At 37.8% G+C, this 25191-nt stretch overlaps 1 protein-coding gene across 3 annotated transcripts; it reads left to right on the top strand.

Annotated features, from left to right (window-relative positions):
* The first annotated feature begins 130 nt into the window (after positions 1–130).
* LOC106071440 (uncharacterized) lies at positions 131–24433 on the top strand. 3 transcript variants are annotated; one of them, XM_013231548.2, is made up of 2 exons: positions 131–352; positions 19577–24433. In XM_013231548.2, exons 1-2 carry the CDS (start codon positions 273–275, stop codon positions 21456–21458), a joined length of 1962 nt encoding a protein of 653 aa, XP_013087002.2. In that variant the 5' UTR covers positions 131–272; the 3' UTR covers positions 21459–24433. The 3 variants fall into 3 exon arrangements, with proteins under 3 accessions (XP_013087002.2, XP_055888622.1, XP_055888623.1); XM_056032647.1 differs by lacking the exon at positions 131–352 and adding an exon at positions 5461–5596; XM_056032648.1 differs by lacking the exon at positions 131–352 and adding an exon at positions 6426–6497.
* The last annotated feature ends 758 nt before the right edge of the window (positions 24434–25191 follow it).

Genomic DNA, 25191 nt, shown 5'->3' with positions numbered 1-25191 from the left:
CTCTTTTAGGACATATATTAAAGTTGGCAAATATGTAACAGTCGAGACTATCAGGAACTGCCGATGACTGGGTAGCACCTTAATTATGGTACACTCCACCTTACCCCACCCCCTTCCTCTTTCAGCTTTGCGCCCCTTGCTTGAAGAAACCTAACATTTGTGGAGGGTGAGAAGCGGTCTACCTTGTGCTATGATGATCTACTTGACACACATGAGCTTATATAAAAAAAAACGAGAACTTGGCTGGACCTGGTCACCTTAAGATCTTAACCATGGATAGGTCGTCAGACCTCACACCAAAGAGACAATGTTCTGCTCGCTCTGAACTTGATAGTCAGACCAAACAAACAATGTAAGGTATCTTTTTCTTTTATATTTTTTATTTCGATATAAGGAGAAATAAAAGTGTTTAGAGACATGGTCGGATTAGCGTTATTAGCGTTAGAGACTATTTATCCAAAGAAGCCAGTATTTGGCATCGAACGCTTATAGAAGCATTTCAATTTGGAGATGAATAAAATAGAGAAGTCGAGAATAGCACAATTTTATTCCACGGTCATTTTTTACTTAATAATGATGATAATAATAATAATAATACCTTCAAGGCCCTTAACATTCCATGGAACGTTCTCGTTGCCTGTCAGAGGGCGGCACTGCTGCAGACCTGCCACATCACCAGATACTTCTTCAGTGGACACTGACGGAGACTACATTGAATTTTGTTTCTCTTTAACGAAACTCGACCCCGGCAGTGCCAGAGAATGACTACTCGTTCGTTTCTAACATAATAATAATAATTATAATAATAATAATGTTTGTAAGTCCGAAGGAGGAGTGCAGTATTTCACGTGACTACGCTGCGACCTACATATTTTTGTTTGTTTGTTTGTTTGTTTGTTTGTTTGTTTGTTTGTTTGTTTTACATGTTTCGGATGTTCCTTCAGAGTTGAAGATAATTATTTCCTAGTCCAACCCTCCCGCAGGACGACGGGGGATGGAAGGGGGTAGGGTTTGAACCCGGGACCATCGATAAATCTGAACGACAGTCCAGCGCGCAAACGGCACGACCAGGCAGCCATCAACTGGGTTTGCATAGTCATGTGATACACTACACTCACTCATAATCTTCGGAATCGAAGACATCGCCTGTATTATTAAGTCCAAACTTTGATTTGATATAGGTCGTAATAAATTATATCCGATGTGTGGGTGGGGAAAGAAAGGGAAAATACTCTGTTGATGGCAGAAACATAATACTTTAATAAAGAGGTTCATTGAAACTTTTAAGAATATCAATGATGACGTTTTAAATTACACGCTTAGCATTCGCAGCGTAGCAGTACGCGCGGGGCTCTTGACCAGTGTCAGATAGGGGCCACGAATGGGTACGATGGGTTGATTGTGACAAAATATTCTCTTTATCGTGGGTCCCTCTAAGTCGCGTGGCCTGGAGTGGTTGCCCCACTCGCCACTTCTTTAGGCCGCCTCTTTTAATTTAGCAAAATGAGAGTAGTCGTATTGTACTGCACAGTAAGTGTAAACTGATTATCAGTGCCTACCTAAACATTAACAAATTTTTGATGTTCCACATATTGTGTATAGGTTATGTATTATGTAGTATGGAAGCCGATTTTATATTATAGGCTACTTCATAGTCAAAATTATTGAAATTATAAAAGTTCAGGTGAGCATATAAAAGTTCAGCTTTAGTTTATCATTGTAAAAAAAAAAATATTTCCCTTTCAGACCTTGTGGTCTATATGGCAGATGATGTTTCTGTGGGCTACGGTTAACGAGGGTGTCATGTTGCCAGCACAACGACCAACCGCCTTTACTTTTCCCCGACTAATGTCAGATACCCATTAGAGCTGGATGGACTCAGAGGGGCCCAAAGATCCCGAAATTAAAAGTTTATCATTGAGCTAATTAATAATATCTATAGTCTAATTATATCGGTCTATTTAATACGTAAGATTGAACCCGTTTGAGCGTAGGGGGCACTCTATTGACGCTGTTAATGATATCTTTTCTAGCGCAAAAATATCGAGATTAACCTTTGTAGAAGGGACGTAAACACGTTCGTGCTTACCGCTTATCTCCCTTGCTTCGTGATATTTCGTGTGATTGTCCTAACAAACGTATCACTTGCGCACATGTGGAGTTGTCTGTAACATTTCATTATTGAAACAGGGGCCATAATAGCATTGACTCTAATCATCAGCTCACTTGTCAAACACGTAATTTAAAATCAGGCAAACAAGACTTCGAAACTTTTTGCGAATCTCAATAAACATATAAGACTATTTAGCGATAGTTGTATTCACTACCGATTACTAATCTAAACTCAGGGGTCAGTTTTCTGTTGTGCCAACCTAAAAGTTCATATCTTATATTTTATATGTCTATACGGAACCAAGTCCCCCGCGTATACACTGAGATTTAGACTGACATAAATACTTCTATAAATATTTATACGGTAGTAGATGTGTGTGTATGCCTTCTGTCATGAAATAAAAACTTGGTCGATCTCAAGTAGTTTATGACTTGACTTGTAATGACAGTTAAAGCCGCTGTAGACTTGTGTAATCTCCTTATAGTACAAGGTTCTGTTGACGTTTCCTTGGTGGGCATATTTAGAGCTTAGATTATCGAGACAGCGAGTATATATATTTTCGAATACAGCTAATTAAAGTAAAGCTCTTTCTGAAAGAAGAGTTTCGATACAATACAGAGTCAAGGTGGTCTTAAACTAGTAAACTATGAAACTGAATACAGAGTCAAGGTGGTCCTAAACTAGTAAACTATGAAACTGAATACAGAGTCAAGGTGGTCCTAAACTAGTAAACTATGAAACTGAATACAGAGTCAAGGTGGTCCTAAACTAGTAAACTATGAAACTGAATACAGAGTCAAGGTGGTCCTAAACTAGTAAACTATGAAACTGACGTCTGCAGCTTCTGAATTTATCTAGGTGCCAGTTTTCCTCTAAAAATGAAAGGAAAGAACACATGCCCAAACAGATGCAAGCACCATATCTTCATTCATGACTGATTAAACCACTACGCTTAACAAGCAAAAATAAAAAGAATCTGACAGTACGAAGTTTATATCTGACAGTACGAAGTTTGTATCTGACAGTACGAAGTTTATATCTGACAGTACGAAGTTTGTATCTGACAGTACGAAGTTTGTATCTGACAGTACGAAGTTTGTATCTGACAGTACGAAGTTTATATCTGACAGTACGAAGTTTATATCTGACAGTACGAAGTTTATTTCTGACAGTACGAAGTTTATATCTGACAGTACGAAGTTTGTATCTGACAGTACGAAGTTTATATCTGACAGTACGAAGTTTATATCTGACAGTACGAAGTTTGTATCTGACAGTACGAAGTTTATATCTGACAGTACGAAGTTTGTATCTGACAGTACGAAGTTTGTATCTGACAGTACGAAGTTTATATCTGACAGTACGAAGTTTATATCTGACAGTACGAAGTTTATATCTGACAGTACGAAGTTTGTATCTGACAGTACGAAGTTTGTATCTGACAGTACGAAGTTTATATCTGACAGTACGAAGTTTATATCTGACAGTACGAAGTTTGTATCTGACAGTACGAAGTTTGTATCTGACAGTACGAAGTTTGTATCTGACAGTACGAAGTTTATATCTGACAGTACGAAGTTTATATCTGACAGTACGAAGTTTATATCTGACAGTACGAAGTTTGTATCTGACAGTACGAAGTTTATATCTGACAGTACGAAGTTTATATCTGACAGTACGAAGTTTATATCTGACAGTACGAAGTTTGTATCTGACAGTACGAAGTTTGTATCTGACAGTACGAAGTTTATATCTGACAGTACGAAATTTGTATCTGATAGTAGTGCCGACAGTCCATAAATTGCATGACATCTGACGATATAATAATCTTGCTTGGTGAGCTATTTTTCCACAGTGTAGATCAGCCAGGCCCTCAATAATATTAAAATCATAAATCTTTTCTAACATTGAGCAATTTTTTTTTATCAATCATGTCTTATAGGCATTGGCGTACACAGGGTGCCAGGAGTCCGGGCCGGAAACAAAAATAGTGTATGCAATCTAAATTTACATAAAAACAGTTACCACTTGACAATACAAAACTAATATATAAATTTTAACTAAGGCAAGAACTAGCAATCTGCAGCAACTGAAATATATGATAATTTATGTAATGTTAATGCTCATGTTGGCGCCCCCTTCGCTCTGTCACCCGAGGTGGCTCCCCACCCCACGATACGCCACTGCTAATAGATCTAATGTTGAAAATATTTTTAAAAAAATGATATTTTAAAAAATGTACAATGGACCTAGTTTGTACCTGATGAAATGTGTCTGTTAATGGAATAGTCATTTAACCTTCGAAATGATTCATTCACTATAACCCCTCACTCGTGATCGCATTCAGTTCATCTCAGCCATCCCACTGTTGGTCTGTGTAGACGCTTAATAGTCAGGTAGTGATTCAATACATTCAGTTCATCTCAGCCATCCCACTGTTGGTCTGTGTAGACGCTTAATAGTCAGGTAGTGATTCAATACATTCAGTGATACAAACAGATCTGACCATTTTAAACCTTGTCATAGACATTCTTCTACTATTATTACTATTACTATTATAATTCTAAAACATTAGCTTTGTCATTGGAGTGTCTTGAAATAAATAGATGGACAAACGTATGTGTGCGTGTCCATGACTAAACCCAGGGCCGGACTTAAGTCAGTGTAGATAGTGAAGCCACCAAGGCCTCACCATCTAAGAGGGCGTCCACAAGCTAAAAGTTAAAAACAAGTACAACTTTTAAAAAAATCATGATTAAAAATATTAAGGGAAAGAACTCCACGATTGCAGCTATATATTTCAATAATGAAGAATTTTGTTCCCTTATTCGATATCAAACAAAATAATGCATTACCAATAATTAGTGTCTTGTCTATGCAAATGAATAATTGTGCAAAGTTTCAACTTGATCCGATAATGTGCGTGGGAGAAATAACGTGTAGGCCTACAAACTTTTTCCCAGATAGACAGAGTGAGTTGATATAAGCTTTGTAAGCAAATCGAGATTGATTATACAAATACTTTAGTCATATGATGTGTTTACCCTGCCATTTAAATTTTTAGATCAATTAAAATAAGGTCTTCAAAAGAGTGTTGGGACCTCCACAAAAACCTCTTGTCCAGTGCTTCCTTTGACTTAAATCCTGCTCAGGATTAGCTTGTGGTCGAACACCACATGCCACAACCACATGCCACCACAAATGTCAAAGGTCTATCAGATACGTTACTTTAGCTGAACCCACAAGCTCCAGTATTCATAGGCATATTGCACTGGTTGTAACAATTATTTCCCCCTGGCACTAGAGACCTAAAGAGTTAGCCCCACTTGAATACAGTCAGAAGTGTGATTGTTTTTATTGAGACATGTCATCGACAGGCTGAGTTATTCTTTGATCCCATATATGTTACATTGTGGTCTCACAGGACTCTGTGTGTGTTGATACATGTGTACACGCTTTATTTTGTGTTTACGGTGTTCTATGGTAAATGTTTTTTTTTTTAATGTTTCTCTTCTTATAGTAAGCTAAAATCTATATAGGCCTACTTACTTTTAATAAATATACGTCTAAGGTCTTACATAATCTAGATGTTTATCATTATTCAATACTATTCCTAGGTGTTCACATTTCGTTCTAATGGAAATTATTCAAGTTTCTGGTGTTAAGGAAAATCTAGTTTCTACGGTTTTACTGTGACCCAATGGTGATTTTAAGGGGGGAAAAAAAACCTCTTCAATACCTTGAAGTCTTGAAGTCTATGTAAATGTCTTTTTTTTATAGGGCCAAAGGTTAATCATTGAGCTTGATGTCAAGTGGCCAGCACAACGACCAACGCCTTTACTTTCCCCTACTAAATTCAGTTACCGTTAAGAGTTGGGTGTCCTCAGGGGCGACCAAAAAATTCCCGTCCTCAGTGTGATCCAAACCCTTAACCCTTATGTTCGGAAGCCAAGCCCTGTACCACTCAGCCACCATGTCCTCTGACTACGTGAACAGCAGGGAAATGAACAATCGTGTCACAGATTCATTTTCTTTTTTAGGTTTGTTTCTTTTTATTACCGAATTTAAATTTATATGTGCCCGTTTTGTTTTAGCAGCTATAATAAGACTAACACAACAAGTAATATTTTCTATTTTAATTTTCAATGAACATTTTATTTAATAGACTGTCTCTGTAAATCGATTATTCGAACAGAATAGCGAAGGGAGTTTTACAAAGTAGCATTTTTCGTTACTGCTCTTATAATCACGTGACTTAACTGTACGCTTGAATGCATTCACTGAAGCTCAAACATTTTGTCTGAATGAAAAGCTGAGATGATTGTTAATGAAGTTAACGTCTGGTGTATGTCTGTCAGACAAAGTCTTTTGATTCTTTCAAATAGTAAGTAGACTCTCCTTTGACTGAATAAAGTATATTTTACAATTTAGACGAAGTCGATGTGGAACCCAAATCATTTCTTAACCGTCTATAGACTTGTCTATAATTTGGTTAAAAAGAGCTGACGTCTCACTACACATCTCTTGCGAGGAACAGTTACTGTCAATGGATTCAATACTTTAGTTTTTATTTGGCTGTGTAATGCACAACTGTAAAACAAATTTCCTTGCGTAAAATAAAGATGATTATTATTATTACCGTATGTTAAAAAAACGAACTAATATTCATTTTCTGGCTGCCAGGGTTGAGCTTCGTTAGAGAGAAACTAATTATTATTATTATTATTATTAAATTAAATTAAAACAGTGGACGAATCGGAGGTCACACCTTCAACTTCAACTTCCCTTAGTCTGTTAAACCGTTGGGGCACCACACAAGATCTGTTGAACGTCTTTCTTCATTCCTCTCAGTCTTTTGTCTTAGATAAACTTTGATTCAATGACAGGCCAGTCCATATTGTCTTCCCAACGCTTTCTCAGTCAGGCTCTTCTTCTTTTTCCTGGTACTGTTCCCTGAAGGAAGGTCTTTGCGAGCCCTGAGGACCTTGTAATGTGGCCATAGTGTTTAAGTATGCGTTTTTTTTGACAGTAGTTAGCAGGTCATCCTATGGCCCAATTGCTGTATTCATTCTATTTCTAATCTCTTCATTTGTGATGCGTTCTTTGTAAGTGATACCTGAGATCTTTTTGTAGTATCTTAGTTTCATAGCTAGGATTTTTCTGCAGCATCTTAGTTTCATAGCTAGGATTTTTCTGTAGCATCTTAGTTTCATAGCTAGGATTTTTCTGTAGCATCTTAGTTTCATAGCTAGGATTTTTCTGTAGCATCTTAGTTTCATAGCTAGGATCTTTCTGTAGCATCTTAGTTTCATAGCTAGGATCTTTCTGTAGCATCTTAGTTTCATAGCTAGGATCTTTCTGTAGCATCTTAGTTTCATAGCTAGGATCTTTCTGTAGCATCTTAGTTTCATAGCTAGGATCTTTCTGTAGCATCTTAGTTTCACAGCTAGGATCTTTCTGTAGCATCTTAGTTTCATAGCTAGTATCTTTCTGTAGCATCTTAGTTTCATAGCTAGTATCTTTCTGTAGCATCTTAGTTTCATAGCTAGGATCTTTCTGTAGCATCTTAGTTTCATAGCTAGGATCTTTCTGTAGCATCTTAGTTTCATAGCTAGGATCCTCCTCTCTAGGCCAGTATAAAAAAAAAATTTAATCAGAAATAATTGAACGAACCAGGGATTGATCTATTGATGTTTTCATTTCATCGTCTCAGATTTAAAGAAACATTGAAATGTTTGCACTCCAAACACTGCAGCATTTAAATACATTTGCATCAAGGTTGTTTGTTGTTGTGAGTTGTGGGATAGGCTTCGATTTAACATTTAAGAGAAATTAAAACTCGGTCCGTTCCATGTGTGTAAACACTTAAGTTTAGACCAGTGTCTCTAAATCTGTGAATCTGTGTTCTGTGTGTTTGTGTGTCTGTTTTGCAATCTGTGGTTATATACCAGTGTTTTGCAATCTGTGGTTTATATACCAGTGTTTTGCAATCTGTGGTTTATATACCAGTGTTTTGCAATCTGTGGTTTATATACCAGTGTTTTGCAATCTGTGGTTATATACCAGTGTTTTGCAATCTGTGGTTTATATACCAGTGTTTTGCAATCTGTGGTTTATATACCAGTGTTTCGCAATCTGTGGTTTATATACCAGTGTTTCGCAATCTGTGGTTATATACCAGTGTTTCGCATTCTGTGGTTTATATACCAGTGTTTCGCAATCTGTTGTTTATATACCAGTGTTTCGTGGTTTATATACCAGTGTTTCGCATTCTGTGGTTTAAATACCAGTGTTTCAAATTCTGTGGTTTATATACCAGTGTTTCAAATTCTGTGGTTTACATACCAGTGTTTCGTGTTTGTGGTTTATATACCAGTGTTTCAAATTCTGTGGTTTATATACCAGTGTTTCAAATTCTGTTGTTTATATACCAGTGTTTCAAATTCTGTGGTTTATATACCAGTGTTTCAAATTCTGTTGTTTATATACCAGTGTTTCAAATTCTGTGGTTTATATACCAGTGTTTCAAATTCTGTTGTTTATATACCAGTGTTTCAAATTCTGTGGTTTACATACCAGTGTTTCGTGTTTGTGTTTAATATACCAGTGTTTTGCAATCTGTGGTTTATATACCAGTGTTTTGCAATCTGTGGTTTATATACCAGTGTTTCGTGGTTTATAATACCAGTGTTTCGCAATCTGGGGTTTATATACCAGTGTTTTTAAAAATCATTTTTATAGTGTCTAAGTATGTGTATTGCTAAATAGAATTGTCGTTATGTTTGTGTGTGTGTGTGTGTGTCTTGATTTATAATAAAACGTTGTCGTCTGTTTTTCATTTTAAAATTTTGTCATTTAATTTCCAAAAGATGTAATTTTATATTCATGTTTCAGAGGATTAAAAGTGCCTTTTTTTTCAAAAATAGATGCAAAACTAATGTGCACCTCACAGACCTATTTTTAAAATGGTGGTGCATCTATGACCTTACGATCAACGGAGTCCGAAACTTGGAATTTGTTTTGAACATAGACATAGATCTAGTTTTATTGTAAGTGCATGCGTTATTCTTAATATTAAGAATAATCTTTATTATCCTTAAGGAGCTTTGTCTTTCAATTTTTGCATTACACCCAACAATACATAAATAACTATAGAAAACAAAATATACATTCACACCAGATTCACTCAAAAGTTACATGTAAAATGCTTGTATCAGATAGTTGAAGTGTATTTAATGATTTGATTTCCATGGAAACAAATGAGGTTTTGTGTCTGTCTATAATCAGTGTTTTCTATCTCCTTTGTGATGGTAAAATCACAAAATCCTGGCCAAGAGGATTTGTTATTTCTAAATTCTTTTTAGCTTTCTAATGAATGTTTCTCTCAAACAGTTGCCTCAGTGGGGCTTGTTTATTTTTATCAATGACCTTACCAGCAGCATTTTGGATTTTATGAAGTTTATTTATATTTTTTAATGTTCAGATTTCCATATTTGGCATTGGTATTGAAACTTAAAATACTGCAGATGTGAGCAAGGTAAAACATTGCCAAGCCTTTTCGCTAACATTAAAGGAGGATATTTGTCTTATTAATCGTAATTTTTGTTGCACCTTTTTGCCTTCAGTATTTGCAGCAAAATTTAATTTATTGTCTAAGACAGTACCAAGATATTTAAAAGTTTCCAGAGCAGGACAAGAAAAGCCGTCATCATCAGCGATTTTTGTGAAGGGTGTCTTTAAGACAGGGGCGAACTGGGTGTCAGAATCGGCCCGTGCATTTCCATACCATCCGACCCATACGTTTTATATCAAATCTAGATCTATATGATGGACATTCAGTTCTAGGTCTGCCTGTCCTCAAAATCATTATGTTATGTTCGATAATGTATCGATAGCTGTACATATGCATACAGTGAACACTATATCGTTATAGAGAATTTAGACCTAACTTGCTTTTTAATCGCAATGTGTGTAGGCCCTAAAAGGATGAAGCTTTTCAGTAGCTCTGTCTACGCTACGGATGTAGACTATTACATAATTTCGGGAAATTAGCTAGATTAAATTAATTGGCCCTAGAAGAGTCTGAAAAATATTTTTTTTTAAATACGTCGCTCAGAGAGGCTCCTGTTGTAAGACAATACTATCAAAGCTGTAACAATACGCGCCCTAGTGGCATCCATGCGGCCATTATCTTATAAAATACTGACGTTATTTCAAAAAAAGATGTTTACTTTGGTTCTAACGGCCCATTTGTGTACCGGTCCATCGGACATTTACCCGAATGCCCATATAGCCAGCCCGCATCTGCTTTTAGACTATCATCAAAAATTATTTCGCTTGTTGGGTGTATGGAATTCAATTTAAATATTGAATATTTCTATCTGTTTAATATAACCTACCAATAGAGGTTTTTTTTACAAGCCTACTAAAAAATTCTCAAGTTTTAATCAAGAGTTGGTAAGAAAAAAAAAACAGCAAGCGTGTGTGTATTGCGTGTCATCTCTGACGATTACGTACTGCTTTTATTCCCTAATAATAATGACCTGTTATAATCCATATAAAAACGTTCGCGGCTGTAAATTTGCAAAGACTTGCTTTAGTTCGTTCTGTATACAAATAGAGTTTCTCCCAAACCCAACAGAAAAGAAATAAACGCAAGGGCCATAACTTGAAGCGTTGTTGATAATCGCAGGTAAGAATTATCTGCAGTTTATAGCTGTCTGAAAAATTCATTGTCTCGGTATAATTCTACGTGTTAAGGTCTAACACAGTCCTTGAGTTAAAATTATGTATTTAAGCCCTTAAGATTTGTTAACAACTAATCGCCTTGGTCCCTTTCCCTTGGGCCATCCGATCCATCACTTTTAGACTCTTAGTATTGGCTAACATTTCTCTGGACACATTTTTTTATAATTACCATTTTGGGTCTACCTTGCTCCTGAGATCTCTGTTACATATCAGTGTTGTCGAGAATTACCTGTATCGAGCTGGTGGTGGAGGTTAAAGAGTTAAGAAGCACCCAGGGCCAAAACCAGGAGGCGCGATGGCTGAGTGGTAAAGCGCTTGGCTTCCGAACCTGGGGTCCTGGGTTCGAATCTCGGTGAAGAGAAGGATTTTGAATTAGGGGATTTTAGGATGGTGCCCCTGAGTCCACCCAGCTCTAATAGGTACCTGACGTTAGTTATGGAAAAGTAAAGGCTGTTGGTCGTTGCGCTGGCCACATGACACCCTTGTTAACCGTGGGCCACAGAAACAGATGACCTTTACATCATTTGCCCCATAGATCGCAAGGTCTGAAAAGGGAACCTTACCTTTTACCTCACCCAGGGCCAAATCTGACATTGAAATTCGCCGCTGCCTATAATTTCTTTGCATTTTAATTTTTTTTAATGATAATGAGCTAACGTACCATTTAAATGAATCCTAAAACATTCTGACATTGACCCAATCAGCATCCTCTTTCCTTCTAAATTTTAATCAAAATAACGAAACTCTTTTTAAAAATAATTTCTGTGCTTTGATAAATGACTATTTCTGAACGTTTCACACACGCACAAACGGAAGAGATAAATACTTGTTTGCTTTTATTTTAGTCTCTATTGTCTCTTTTATCTTATTTGATAGATTTAGAAGATTATTGAAGTCCTGTAGATTACAGTCGCTTAAGTCAATAAGAGTATTCCAGTCTAGGGAACCTACGCTAAGCTCGTGTCTTGGTGGTTCTATAAATCAATGGAGTTTAATCAACTCATGTACATTGTAGTCGATAAGAAAACTTCTAAAACAAATAGGATTCATTACGGGGTGAGAAGGGGGGATGAGGAGCCGAGGGGGTTGGGTGACTTCCACAAACATACAAATGTTTAAACAGCCCTGGAATGGTGCCACTATGATTTAAGACGTTTTTTTTTATTTGACTGAGAAGCAAACACAGCTTGACCTTACCACCGAAGCAGATCTAATTGTTTAGTCAGAAGCGTCAGCTGATACTTTTGTATGGTCAGAGGTGTCGGTCAGTAGACAATTTTGTGACACTCAAGTGAGACATGGTACGTACTAATATTGTTACAGTTGGTGAAGTTTATTTGACTTCAACTTCAATGTGACGGTGCGTGGCTTTATTTGTACTGTAAACATTTAAGTTACTAAGTTACTTCTTGTATGGTCGTTTAATTATACAGTGATCTTTTTTTACAAAGATTGTATCAACTCACTCTGTCTGTCTGTCTGTCTGGTTTGCTTCTCCGACACCCAATCTCGGATCAAGCTGAAACTTTGCACGATCATTTCTTTTACCTGACAACACAAGAATCAATTTAAAAAAGTAACCAATTAGTTAATTGGTAGTTGTTTTTTTTTTGTTTGGTATCTTTGAAACATGCTGTTGTACTTTATCTTGTGACTTTGAAACATGCTGTTGTACTTTATCTTGTGACTTTGAAACATGCTGTTGTACTTTATCTTGTGACTTTGAAACAGGCTGTTGTACTTTATCTTGTGACTTTGAAACATGCTGTTGTACTTTATCTTGTGACTTTGAAACATGCTGTTGTACTTTATCTTGTGACTTTGAAACATGCTGTTGTACTTTATCTTGTGACTTTGAAACATGCTGTTGTACTTTATCTTGTGACTTTGAAACATGCTGTTGTACTTTATCTTGTGACTTTGAAACATGCTGTTGTACTTTATCTTGTGACTTTGAAACATGCTGTTGTACTTCATCTTGTGACTTTGAAACTTGCTGTTGTACTTTATCTTGTGACTTTGAAACACGCTGTTGTACTTTATCTTGTGACTTTGAAACATGCTGTTGTACTTTATCTTGTGACTTTGGGTTAGTTTTGGACTTCCCTCTGACGTCATGACTTCGCTGCTTCCCTTTTTTTTTTTTTTTGGGGGGGGGGGCATAGTTTGAGAAACGCTGATCTAATGGTTCCTTTTAGTTTAAGATTTGAACACATCTAGTTGGCCTACATAGGTCTAGGCTTTCTCTGGATAAATCGGCTGGCTCATTTATATAATGACGAAAATATGTAGGCCTATGTGTTTTTATTACATAACATTTCGAAACAAGTAGCGTATTCTGTTAGACATGAATCTAGGTGTTACGTTTTGACTGTAATGTTTCAAACCAATGATGCCAAAACTACGGCCAGCAGACCATATCGGGTCCCTAACACAGTGCTATTCGAGCCTTTTGTCAACGATAAAGCATTAAGGCTCGGTTCCATTTTTTAACGGTTATAAACCCCTTGAGAAGTGGTAGTTGCCCCTGGGTCGAAAAAAGGCGATCCCCACTGTCATATGCATTAAATGTAACCCCTCAAGGCGTTAGAAAACCTGATGTCTATGTGCAATGCGACGGTCCTCGACTCATAACAGAATTAGATTCTACCTAAGTCAATTTCACTAGAGGATTTTCTGTCAGATCAAGCTTATTTAGAAAAAAAAAAAAAAACAACGGTGCTAGTGTGTATCTCAAACAATGTAGATCTATATCTTTTAATGACTTTCCTTTCTCTGATTGTCTCTCTGAATACAATCTAATACTAGTCAAGGATGTTACACCTCTAAAGGAAGTCGTTGGAACACTTCCGGTGTCCCCAGGTCCAGCGCTCAGCAAAACGTGCTTGTCATCAAACGGCTTTACATTTGATTTTATTACCGTTGAAAGTGAGTACCATGCTTTGATGTGTACCGCAATCAATGAATCGATGCACTGCGACCAGAAATCGGCTGCGGGAAAACGAGGATAGCAACAACAACAAAAGAGAAGGGGGACAACCACTCCTGTTTTTTCATCGTTGCGAATATATGAGTACATTTCCATTCCCCCTTCCCGTCATACCCTCCTTCTCCAAGTGTACTATCGTCTGCTGCCTGGAGCGCCGACTAGTTTTAAATCAGTACTAAAGGGAGTTAACATCTTTTCTGGGTGATATAAAAATAATATTATTTGTGTGCGTTAATAAATCTTATTTGACATGATAGTAAGTGATTGTTCAATATACAACTAATATTTCATCATATCTAATGGAAATTCTGACTTCATATTATGCTCTCTTATCATACCTGATGTTTATATCACATAGAGGTGTTTGTTCAACCATCATATATTGTACTATGAAATAATGTGTTACTAATTAAATTAACTATTTAATAAGTTCAGATAAATTTTTATTTAGCCATGAAGATGTACATAATATCTTATATGAGCTCTGAACTGTCCTTCAAATGTCTCGGTGATCCCGGGTTCGAACCTGCCCGAGGCCATCACCCACAGTCCCTGCAGGAGGTTTGGGTTAGGATGTAATAATGTTCAAATCTGCAGGACCATCCAAAACATGTAGACCTAAAACAATGATTTAACAGCACTAACAATGTGTACAGTAGTTGTTGTTTTTCCTTAATAAACTTTGGTTTATTCGACAAACTATTGTCACAGTGGCTATAGGAGAGAGTTATAGGCTATAGGAGAGAGTAGATGAGAGTTAGAGGCTATAAGAGAGAGTAGGATATAGTTATAGGTTATAGGAGAGTAGGAGAGAGTTATAGGCTATAGGATAGAGTAGGAGAGAGTTATAGGCTATAGGAGAGAGTAGGAGAGAGTTAAAGACTATATGAGAGAGTTATAGGCTAGAGTAGGAGAGAGTTATAGGCTATATGAGAGAGTAGGTGAGAGTTATAGGCTGTAGGAGAGAGTTATAGGCTATAGGAGAGAGTAGGAGAGAGTTATAGGCTATAGGAGAGAGTTATAGGCTATAGGAGAGAGTATGTGAGAGTTATAGGCTGTAGGAGAGAGTTATAGGCTATAGGAGAGAGTAGGAGAGAGTTATAGGCTATAGGAGAGAGTTATAGGCTGTAGGAGAGAGTTATAGGCTATAGGAGAGAGTATGTGAGAGTTATAGGCTGTAGGAGAGAGTTATAGGCTATAGGAGAGAGTATGTGAGAGTTATAGGCTATAGGAGAGAGTTATAGGCTATAGGAGAGTTATAGGCTATAGGAGATAATAGGAGAGAGTTATAGGCTATAGGAGAGAGTAGGAGAGAGTTATAGGCTGTAGGAGAGAGTTATAGGCTGTAGGAGAGAGTTATAGGCTATAGGAGAGAGTAGGAGAGATTTATAGGCTATAGGAGAGCTATAGGCTATAGGAGATAGTAGGAGAGAGTTATAGGCTATAGGAGAGAGTAGGAGAGAGTTATAGGCTATAGGAGAGAGTAGGAGAGATTTATAGGCTATAGGAAAGAGTTATAGGCTATAGGAGAGAGTTATAGGCTATAGGAGAGAGTAGGAGAGAGTTATAGGCTATAGGAGAAAGTTATAGGCTATAGGAGAGTTATAGGCTATAGGAGATAGTAGGAGAGAGTTATAGGCTATAGGAGATAGTAGGAGAGAGTTATAGGCTATAGGAGAGAGTAGGTGAGAGTTATAGGCTATAGGAAAGAGTTATAGGCTATAGGAGAGAGTAGGAGAGAGTTATAGGCTGTAGGAGAGAGTTATAGGCTATAGGAGAGAGTAGGAGAGATTTATAGGCTATAGGAGAGTTATAGGCTATAGGAGAGAGTAGGAGAGAGTTATAGGCTATAGGAGAGAGTAGGAGAGATTTATAGGCTATAGGAGAGTTATAGGCTATAGGAGAGAGTTATAGGCTGTAGGAGAGAGTTATAGGCTGTAGGAGAGAGTTATAGGCTGTAGGAGAGAGTAGGAGAGAGTTATAGGCTATAGGAGAGAGTAGGAGAGATTTATAGGCTATAGGAGAGAGTAGGAGAGAGTTATAGGCTATAGGAGAGAGTAGGAGAGAGTTATAGGCTATAGGAGAGAGTAGGAGAGAGTTATAGGCTATAGGAGAGAGTAGGAGAGAGTTATAGGCTGTAGGAGAGAGTAGGAGAGAGTTATAGGCTATAGGAGAGAGTAGGAGAGAGTTATAGGCTATAGGAGAGAGTAGGAGAGAGTTATAGGCTATAGGAGAGAGTAGGAGAGATTTATAGGCTATAGGAGAGAGTTATAGGCTATAGGAGAGAGTAGGAGAGAGTTATAGGCTATAGGAGAGAGTTATAGGCTGTAGGAGAGAGTTATAGGCTATAGGAGAGAGTAGGAGAGATTTATAGGCTATAGGAGAGAGTAGGAGAGATTTATAGGCTATAGGAGAGAGTTATAGGCTGTAGGAGAGAGTAGGAGAGATTTATAGGCTATAGGAGAGAGTAGGAGAGATTTATAGGCTATAGGAGAGAGTTATAGGCTGTAGGAGAGAGTTATAGGCTATAGGAGAGAGTAGGAGAGATTTATAGGCTATAGGAGAGTTATAGGCTATAGGAGATAGTAGGAGAGAGTTATAGGCTATAGGAGAGAGTAGGTGAGAGTTATAGGCTATAGGAAAGAGTAGGAGAGAGTTATAGGCTGTAGGAGAGAGTTATAGGCTATAGGAGAGAGTAGGAGAGAGTTATAGGCTATAGAAGAGAGTTATAGGCTATAGGAGATAGTAGGAGAGAGTTATAGGCTATAGGAGAGAGTAGGAGAGTTTTTTTTACAAATGAGTAAATAAAGCTGGCGTTGGTCTGGTAAACATATTAAGAAATAAATGCATCAGTGTCAATACTCCTTGCAAGAATTCGATCTTAAAAGCATGCTGATGTCGATATATTGATACCTGATATCGGTTGGTTCACAATACGCACTGGCCTGTATATTTGTTTTTTTTATATAAACTGTTTAGCACTTTTTTTCAGTAGTCGAATGATTTATAGGCTTGAGAGTACGACTTATGAATGTGTCTTTGTTAATAAATTATTCGTTGTATTTTTTATAAGGAAAGTCCTGTCTGTGCATAGTCATTGCTACAGTTAGCCTAATATCAAATCAAGTACTCAGAAAGAAAAGAAAATATCGCTTTTAAAAGTAGCGTATAATATAGTTTAATAATAAAGCCTTTCTTCGAGTCAGATTACGGATGAGTGCAGTGTTTCACGTTGTTATGAAATCCTAGCTGCGAAGCCTGCGATCTACACATTTTGCCACCTTCAATGCAGACATAACACTTGTCTGCCGTGGTCGCTGGGCCGGATTTAAGTAAACGGAGGCCTCGGGACAGGATTTGTGTGTAGGCCCCTACACTTTTTCTAAAACGTTCATAAAAATTCACTTATTAATCAGAATTGTATCTAAAAGCATGCAGACTTCAAATAAAGAAATTTGAGCACTTTTAATTTTAATCTCATTTTCCTTCTTTTTTTAAAGAAAATATTGGTGGAGGGTAAGGCGCTGGCTTGACGCATTGTAGTAAATCCGGATATGCACTTGTATAAATCTATTACGAGCACGCTTTGTCGGACTATAGCGGACGGGCATCCGCACTAACATCGTTCTTTGTAATGCGGACTTGGCAACGTATACCCATGATAGAGCGCAGACATTTAGTGAAAGTGTTCAAGAAGTCTTAGCTGCTTTCTGTATATTAACTCTTTCTCTCCGTAATTATGTACCACATTCTGGTGGAATCAACGTTGTTATCGTCACTTAGGAGAGAAAGAGTTAACCATTCATACAGAAGGGTCAAGAGAGCCACTGTTTATAGGCAGGCGGAGCGATTTATTCCGCCACACACTCTCGTGTGAGAATAGCCGACTATAAAATAGGGGTAAAAAGATATCGCCTTTTTAATGTTTATATATATAAGTGAGTAATATATATAAGTCTATGGTTTAGATCTAGAAATCCTTAAAACAGATGCATTCAATAGGTAAAAACATTTCAAGAAAGAATGCAGTATAAATAGTAGAGATGGAAATCGAACCATCTTGTTCAGCTTCGGTTCGGTTCGATATCTTAAGCTCGAGTTCGGTTCGGTAATGAAATTTGGTGATAGCAAAACTAAGATCGTGTAATAAGGTTCGATTTAAATTATTAGCTAAAAACCATAAAAACAATAGAACTTGAAAGTTGACATAATTGTAGATAAAACACAAAATAATGTGCAACGCAGAGGCATAGTGAGGAGGGGAGCAAGAGGGGAACCATTCCCCGGGCGCTACCACTCACATAGAGGCGCCTATGTATGTTCATGGTAAATAGAGGAGGGGGCGCCAAAAAGTACCTTGCCCCCGGGCGCACGTATTGCTCACTACGCCTCTGGTATAACGTACTGGCTATTGCAATTTCAAACATTAAAAAAAACATTGCTGCAGGTCAAAGTTCACAAAACATCGAAGCTGTAAATGTGACGACTAATGATCTGACATTGAACAGAGATAATAGTTGCTTTTAAGTAGCTGAAAGTCAGTTTAACAATCAGGGCTACATGTTGCATTTGAGAAATGTCAGCATTTACAACAATTTCTGTTTTTTTTAAGATCGTCCATTGTCACTGCACACACTGAAAATACCATTTCACTGGCAGTACTTCTGACAGGAATAGCCAACATTGTTTTAACAATCGATGTCATAGTTGGAATGTCCGAAAAACATTCTCTTTACAAATTTGAAAGGCATCGCTGCCAATCAAAAGCAATGCCAAATATTTAAGTTCATGTCTCGTGTCATTACTATCAACATTAAACAAATGAGTCACAGCAGTCTTAAAGTCTTCTAGTAAATAAATTGATTCAATGTCAACTTTATTGTTTTTGGAAAGAAGCTGTTGAATCGAAAGACTATATTTGCCCAAACTGTCATAATTTGACATTGATACCACGTGGCGTGTGAAGAAGACTTAATTTTGTATACACGCGTCTTATTAAACAAAGTCGCGATCACAAAAGACAAATATTTTAACAAGCAAGGCTCAGTAAGTGTGGAAATGATGAATATATATTTTGTTTCATCCGAGTTGTAGAGAAAAGCTATTTTAAATCACGCATACTGTCATTGTCTGAATTCTGAATCATTCTATTATAAGTAAGCTTATGGATATAGCTGAGAACGAATATTCTTAGAGTGTAGCCCATATATGTCAATGAAACTTTACGTCAGCTCAACATAATATATATATACATATATCCATATATAGTGAAAGAAAAACTGGTCGCCCCCACCTCCGTTACATAGATGTAATAAAACGGGACCTCAAATCAGTGAACATCAATACTGACCATTGGGAAGACATAGCTCTAGACCGCACCAGATGGAGAGAGACAGAGATCAAGAAAGCTATGGACAGTGAAAGAACATGGGTCTCCGCTCAGGAAGAAAAACGTACAATACGAAAAATGGCCAGCTCCTCTACCACCGAAGCAAAAGCCACCTTAACCTGCGCTATCTGTGGACGGGAGAGTCTCTCCAAAATAGGGCTCCACAGCCACATGAGGAGGTGCGCGAGATGAACCAGAGTCGTTCTACGACTGAAGGAGGCCAATAATATAGTGAAAGATGTCAAATCGGTCGTAGTTTCCCATCAACAAATAGATGTACCTCAAACAAATGTTCTAACTAAATTGACTAATGTGTTCTTTCTTTTTTTTTTTTCAGAGGAAACAAAGTCAAAAAGAAAAATTTGTCACGATACATTCATTGGGTACCAGTTACTAGCATAAAGTCACTTGATACAAATGCGACTCAGAACATTGACAGTTGGCCCACGGACAACAAAAGGTCCCATAGATTGACTTTGTCTAGAGTGCCCCTGTGTCCAAGTCTGGTTTCCATAGACGATGACAATGTCAGTACTTCATCACGCTGTACCAAAATGCTACCCATCACGCGCGCCACGACTAACGCTGACGAAGAATTCGTGAATTGGAACCGAGGCAGTTCCAACGGACTAAGACAAGTTCGTCTGTCCACTGACTGGCAGGCTCGAGGCAAGCATTCGGACAGTTTGCGGCACGCTCTTTACACAGGCTACAGCTATTCCCTGGTTGTTCCAGTCGACCAGATATCTGAAATCCTACGATCGTCACCTTCACTGGCCGTTAGGTCATTAGGAAGTGGACGAACATGTTGGCGAACTTTAAATGACGTCAACGTACGTATTCACGCCGGACACACATTCCGGCCTGGAAGAAATTACGTCACTAAGTCCAACGGAATAAACGAACATGGCGGGGAAAACACTCGCCACTTATCTTTTCGAAATGGCTACCTCCACAAGAAAGGGCGAGAATGTCCACAGCTACCGAAAGAAACTTTTCTGAGTGTTAAACACCTTACCTCTGACACTATGTCATCTCATGAAGCCCACCCCAACGCAATGCTTCTCTCAGACGTCACTAGTCCGTCGGCAAGTTCGAAAATGCCTCCTTTAAAATCAGGTTCGAAATCCTCGGAAGTCAAACATGTCGTCAAAACGCTGTCACCGTCCAAGCATGGCTACCACCCCAGGAGTCAGTCCCCTACGTTTAAATGTCTAGTGGCAGCGTCCGAGCTTCTGCAAAAAGTCAACATGTCCGACGAAATAGAACACCCGCGATTTTACTCCCCGGAAGTCAGTCAGCCAAGTGAAGGCGCAGGCGAAGAAGAAAGCTCACCACGTGACCGACACCCAAGTCTGACTAATAGCGAAGATATAAAGCGGATAATTCTTCCTATCAGTATTGATCTAAAAAATCAACAAAGACATCGATCCGATCCAAAGCCCGCCAGATGCAAGGTACTAAATCTGGAACCACTGCGCACAGAAAGGCATGGGTACATCAAAGAAGGGATTGCGCAAAGTAAGGCGCTAAACTCCAGGTCTGAGATCGAGGCCAGCACATCTAATAAGTTGCCGCCTGACCATGTCAGTGATAGATCTAGTAAACCATCAAATGTTTCAAATCAAAACCCCGAAGATAGTAGGACCGCGAACTCCATAATGTGTGAAGTTGAAACTAACCCAAGGAACGGACGTACGACACACATTCATTTATTTCTTCCTAATATTCTTCAAGGTAGAAACAAGATGACATGCCATTCAACTGACTTGGTTCTTAATGGATCGAGTGATCAACATGTTAATGATAGTGCAGATGACCTTGAATCTTCACTTAGTGAAAAATCTGAAAATGACCAGCCCATAACAAACAGCCAGGCTAACGACTCTCCGCAACTACCTGATAAAACTAACCGCAAGTTGAGTGACACATCCCTGATCCTACCATCTGGCGTAAAAGTCAGTGACAAAGTGGCAAGGAAAACGTTAAAAGTTGACAAGCCTTCTGCGAGACATTCTGTCAAGGCAAAGGTGAATTATTCTCGCAAACGTCGAGTTTCTGTCTGCACCGACCCTCAAAAGTCGGAATCATCTTCCGGAAGAAAGCAAGGCTCCACCCAATCGTCTGCACGCTCAGAGCACCAATTACAAAGCGAAAGACTGAAGAAACAATTGGATGAGTTCCCAACTTTAATATCACTGAACTATTCAGAATTGTAGATTGTAGAGCACATTAACAACTTTATTTCATTATAATTGAACTGATACGAAGTAAACTGTAAGAGTCTATGTAGAAAAAAAAACAACTTTTTTGTTTAACATAAAATACCTCGGCCCTTCGATGCTGGCATACTAACCCATCAAATTGGGTGGATGTCTGGTCGTCACAATTCTGCCAAGTTTAACCCTTTCCCGCTTCCATTCCGTGCAGTCCTACAATAGACCTGTACTAGGATGTACGATTTTTTAAGTAACGTCTGAAACGTAGAAATTATTTATATATATATACTTTTTAGTAGCCTAATTCAAAGGTATATGTGCTGCACACTAATTCTTTACTCAATGAGAATAAGCTACACATTATCTGAAACTCCTGTCGTGACTGACGAGACTTATTCCCTTAAAGCACGTGAAAGAAATTGGGCAATGTGTTTTAATGTCTCTTTGTCCCCGTTCTACTGCAATAACTCGTATCCAGACATGGACCAATTCTTTCTTTCTCACCTTCTTGTTCCTTCTCGTGCAAGACGCGACATTCTCACAAAATGTGGTCTATTGTTTCTTCGCCCTCTCTGCAATGGCGGCGTCCTTTGTCATAATTCTCTCTGAATCGCTCAAAGTACACGCCAATCGGGCAATAACCGACTCTGAACTGGGCTAGGACGGCCTGTTCTTCTCGCTTTAATTGCCATCATGTACCTATACATACTGGATTTTTCCTCTGCCTCTATAATTCTCTGCCATTTTATATGTATACAAAATGTACATGTTTAATGCGATAGGTTCTGGAGCGAGCCTTCTTTTTAGCGAAATTTGATTGCCTTCTTTCACTTGTACCTGATGCGCCGCTGTCCTGTGCATGTGTCCGAGCTCTAATTTGTAAGAGGGAACAAACTTTTGGTTAGATAACAGAGACAATGCAGAGAATAATGCTAGAGTTCGTCTTGATCGTAATTGGTATATCAAAATGAGGGGAGATAAGTTACCTTTATTTCGTAGCGTGAACGTTGCAGACAGCTGCAGTTTGGTTTGTGTTACTAAAAGTGACTTAGGTTTAAGTTGTCGCGCTGTGATCGTTTAGAGTAGGCTATAGAGCCTACTTCCAGGGCCGGCCTTAAGCATAAGCAAACTAGGCAGCGGCCTAGTCCCTCCAGTTTGTGGGAGCCTCGCACATGACCAAAAATAAAATAAAAATAGAATAATTAAATAAATGTCGTAATTAAATTTTTTCGCTGTTTTTAATTTCATCTGGAGCAACAATTTCACTTCGTCTAGGGCCTCCAATTATCAAAGGCCGGCCCTGCTACTTCTACTGCTCTTCCTGGAAATCCGACGTAATGCTTTTTTTTTTTTGCAGGGGGTGTGGGAGGAGATGAAGGTTGGCAGTTGGCATAGATAGGCCTATATTCGAAAAACAACTTTGTTTAAATTCTAAAAGGTTCTCTGATAACTTTCAGGAACATGTCAATCAGAGACATGTCTGTTCTATTCTGTTCCCCATCAAGGAGTAAAATAAACTTCGAATTTTTTTTTTTGATCGTCGAAACATCCAGTCATTTATAGACGGAAAATTCAAATATATAATCAATGTTAAATGCATTATAAAGGAACCTGTTTGTAGTAGGCAAGGTCAGGGGCCCGGGCATTTCTATAAAATTCGGCCCACAAATTCTCTATTATGTGATGGGCATCCATTTCTAGGTGTATCGGTCCTTAAAAATCATTAAGTATGATAATGTATCGATATGCATGCATACAGTGAACTCTATATCTTAATAAGCAATATAGCGTCTTTTTAAATCAGCAATTATGTAGGCCCTAAAAAGATTAAGCTTATTAGTAGCACTGTCTACATTCTACATTTTATTTTCGGAAAATGTGTTCGATTAAAATAGTATTACACTGCAATGTCTGTGAAAGATTTGTTTAAACACGACGCTCAGATGGCCTGTTATACAAATAATAATAATAATATAATAAGAATATTATAAAACCTTTAACAACTTGATATGTACCATAATGACTTCGATCAGGCCATTTCGGTGGCCCTACCGGCCCATCGAGCATTTGCCCAAGAGCCTGTATAGCCAGTCCGCCCCTGGGCAAGGTGTTATATGCATAATAATTAAAAGTTTCTGGAAGTGGTAACCGTTTTTTAAATCTTTTTTTTTTATTTAAAAAAAAAAATTAAATTTGATAAACTTTTTTTATATACAAAAATGGCCCCCCAAAAGAGGAAAAATCGTTCCCTCTGTGTTATACTAAACATTTAATAGGCCTACGTTTCGCTAAAGCTATCGCGCTTTCAATGTCTAAGTTCAGCATTATTCTGTAGCAGGTGGAAACGGCTATTTTTGGTATTCTGAAAACAAACCCTTTCGTTATGCAATCATATTTTTTTTTATTCATAAATGTAGGCTACACATTTTATACATATTAATATTGTAAAATGTTATAAAGTATTTTACTAATTATAGCAGTTGTGAAAAAGTAATTAATTGTTCATTACATTTAGATCCCTATACATAGCCTAGGTAAAAATGGCTTCGTCATATCTCAAAAGAATATGTAACTATAGTATATATATGGAGTGCTGGCTGGGTGGTAAAGTACTTTGCTTCTGGAACCAAGGATCCGGGTTGGAATCCTGTGATTTTTAATTTCGGGATACTTAGGGTACCGATGAGTCCAGCCAGCCCTTGTAGGTACCTGACATTAATTGGGTAAAAAGATGACAGTTGGTCGTTGTGCTGTCCACATGATACCCTCGCTAATGGTGAGCCACAGAAACAGATGACCTTTACATCATCTGCCCTACAAATCGCAAGGTCTGAAAGAGGAACTTTACTTTTGTAATATAAATTAACGAAAAAGTTGAAAAATGTTTTAAAGCACATCATTTGGTGTTGGGAGGTTGTTTTTTTTCTTTAATCAAACATATGCATTGTAATAAATTGAGTATGTGCAAACATTTACCCTTTTTTTTTTTTTTTGTAATATACATTCTGTATGAAGGTATGGTGTAGTTACTGGTGTACTTTGGTAGATTCTATTTATAGTTTTTGACAGTAGCTTCGCGAGGCGCATTTAGCACCTGGTGACACCCAACAGGGAGTGACACCAAAGTATTAAAAAAGGCTCTAAAAAAGAAAAGAACAATTTCTATGTTACGAACTATTGATCCAGGGTCATTAAAACCTAACTTTAAAAAACAATAGCATTGTAAAATTCACGTTAAAAAATAAATGCTCTCAAAGTGTACAATTCAATGTAAGTAAAATTTAAACCATATGAACAAAATGTACTGAAACTCGAAATAGTTTGGTTCACATTTTGTGTGTGTGTGTGGTAAAAGTAATAGTAACATATCAGTTTTGGTAAGCAATAAATAATCCATTCAATGTCATATCATATTACAAGTTAGGAAAGATAAGCGTGAGAAACGAAAGAAATATATATTTAGACATCTAAATACATGTAACCATATAAGTTTTTCATGTTCCAACATTTTCTTAATTACAAACTGCAACATTGATCAACCTTCTCTTAGCCAGATTTGTGCTAACCTGTTGGCTATTTCAGTCTGTGCCATGGAGAAGTAATGAGCTGCTCTCAGTTTTTCTGCAATACTATACTGCGTTGTTGAGATAATAGGGTCTGCCTTGACTTAATCCTGTGCGCCCCCAGGGGAGTATAGGGCCGCAACACCACCTCTCCACTGAACTCGGTTCTG

This window comes from Biomphalaria glabrata, chromosome 6 (assembly GCF_947242115.1).
Source record: "Biomphalaria glabrata chromosome 6, xgBioGlab47.1, whole genome shotgun sequence".
NCBI lineage: Eukaryota > Metazoa > Mollusca > Gastropoda > Planorbidae > Biomphalaria > Biomphalaria glabrata.
This window is presented reverse-complemented; position numbering and strand designations above follow the sequence as displayed.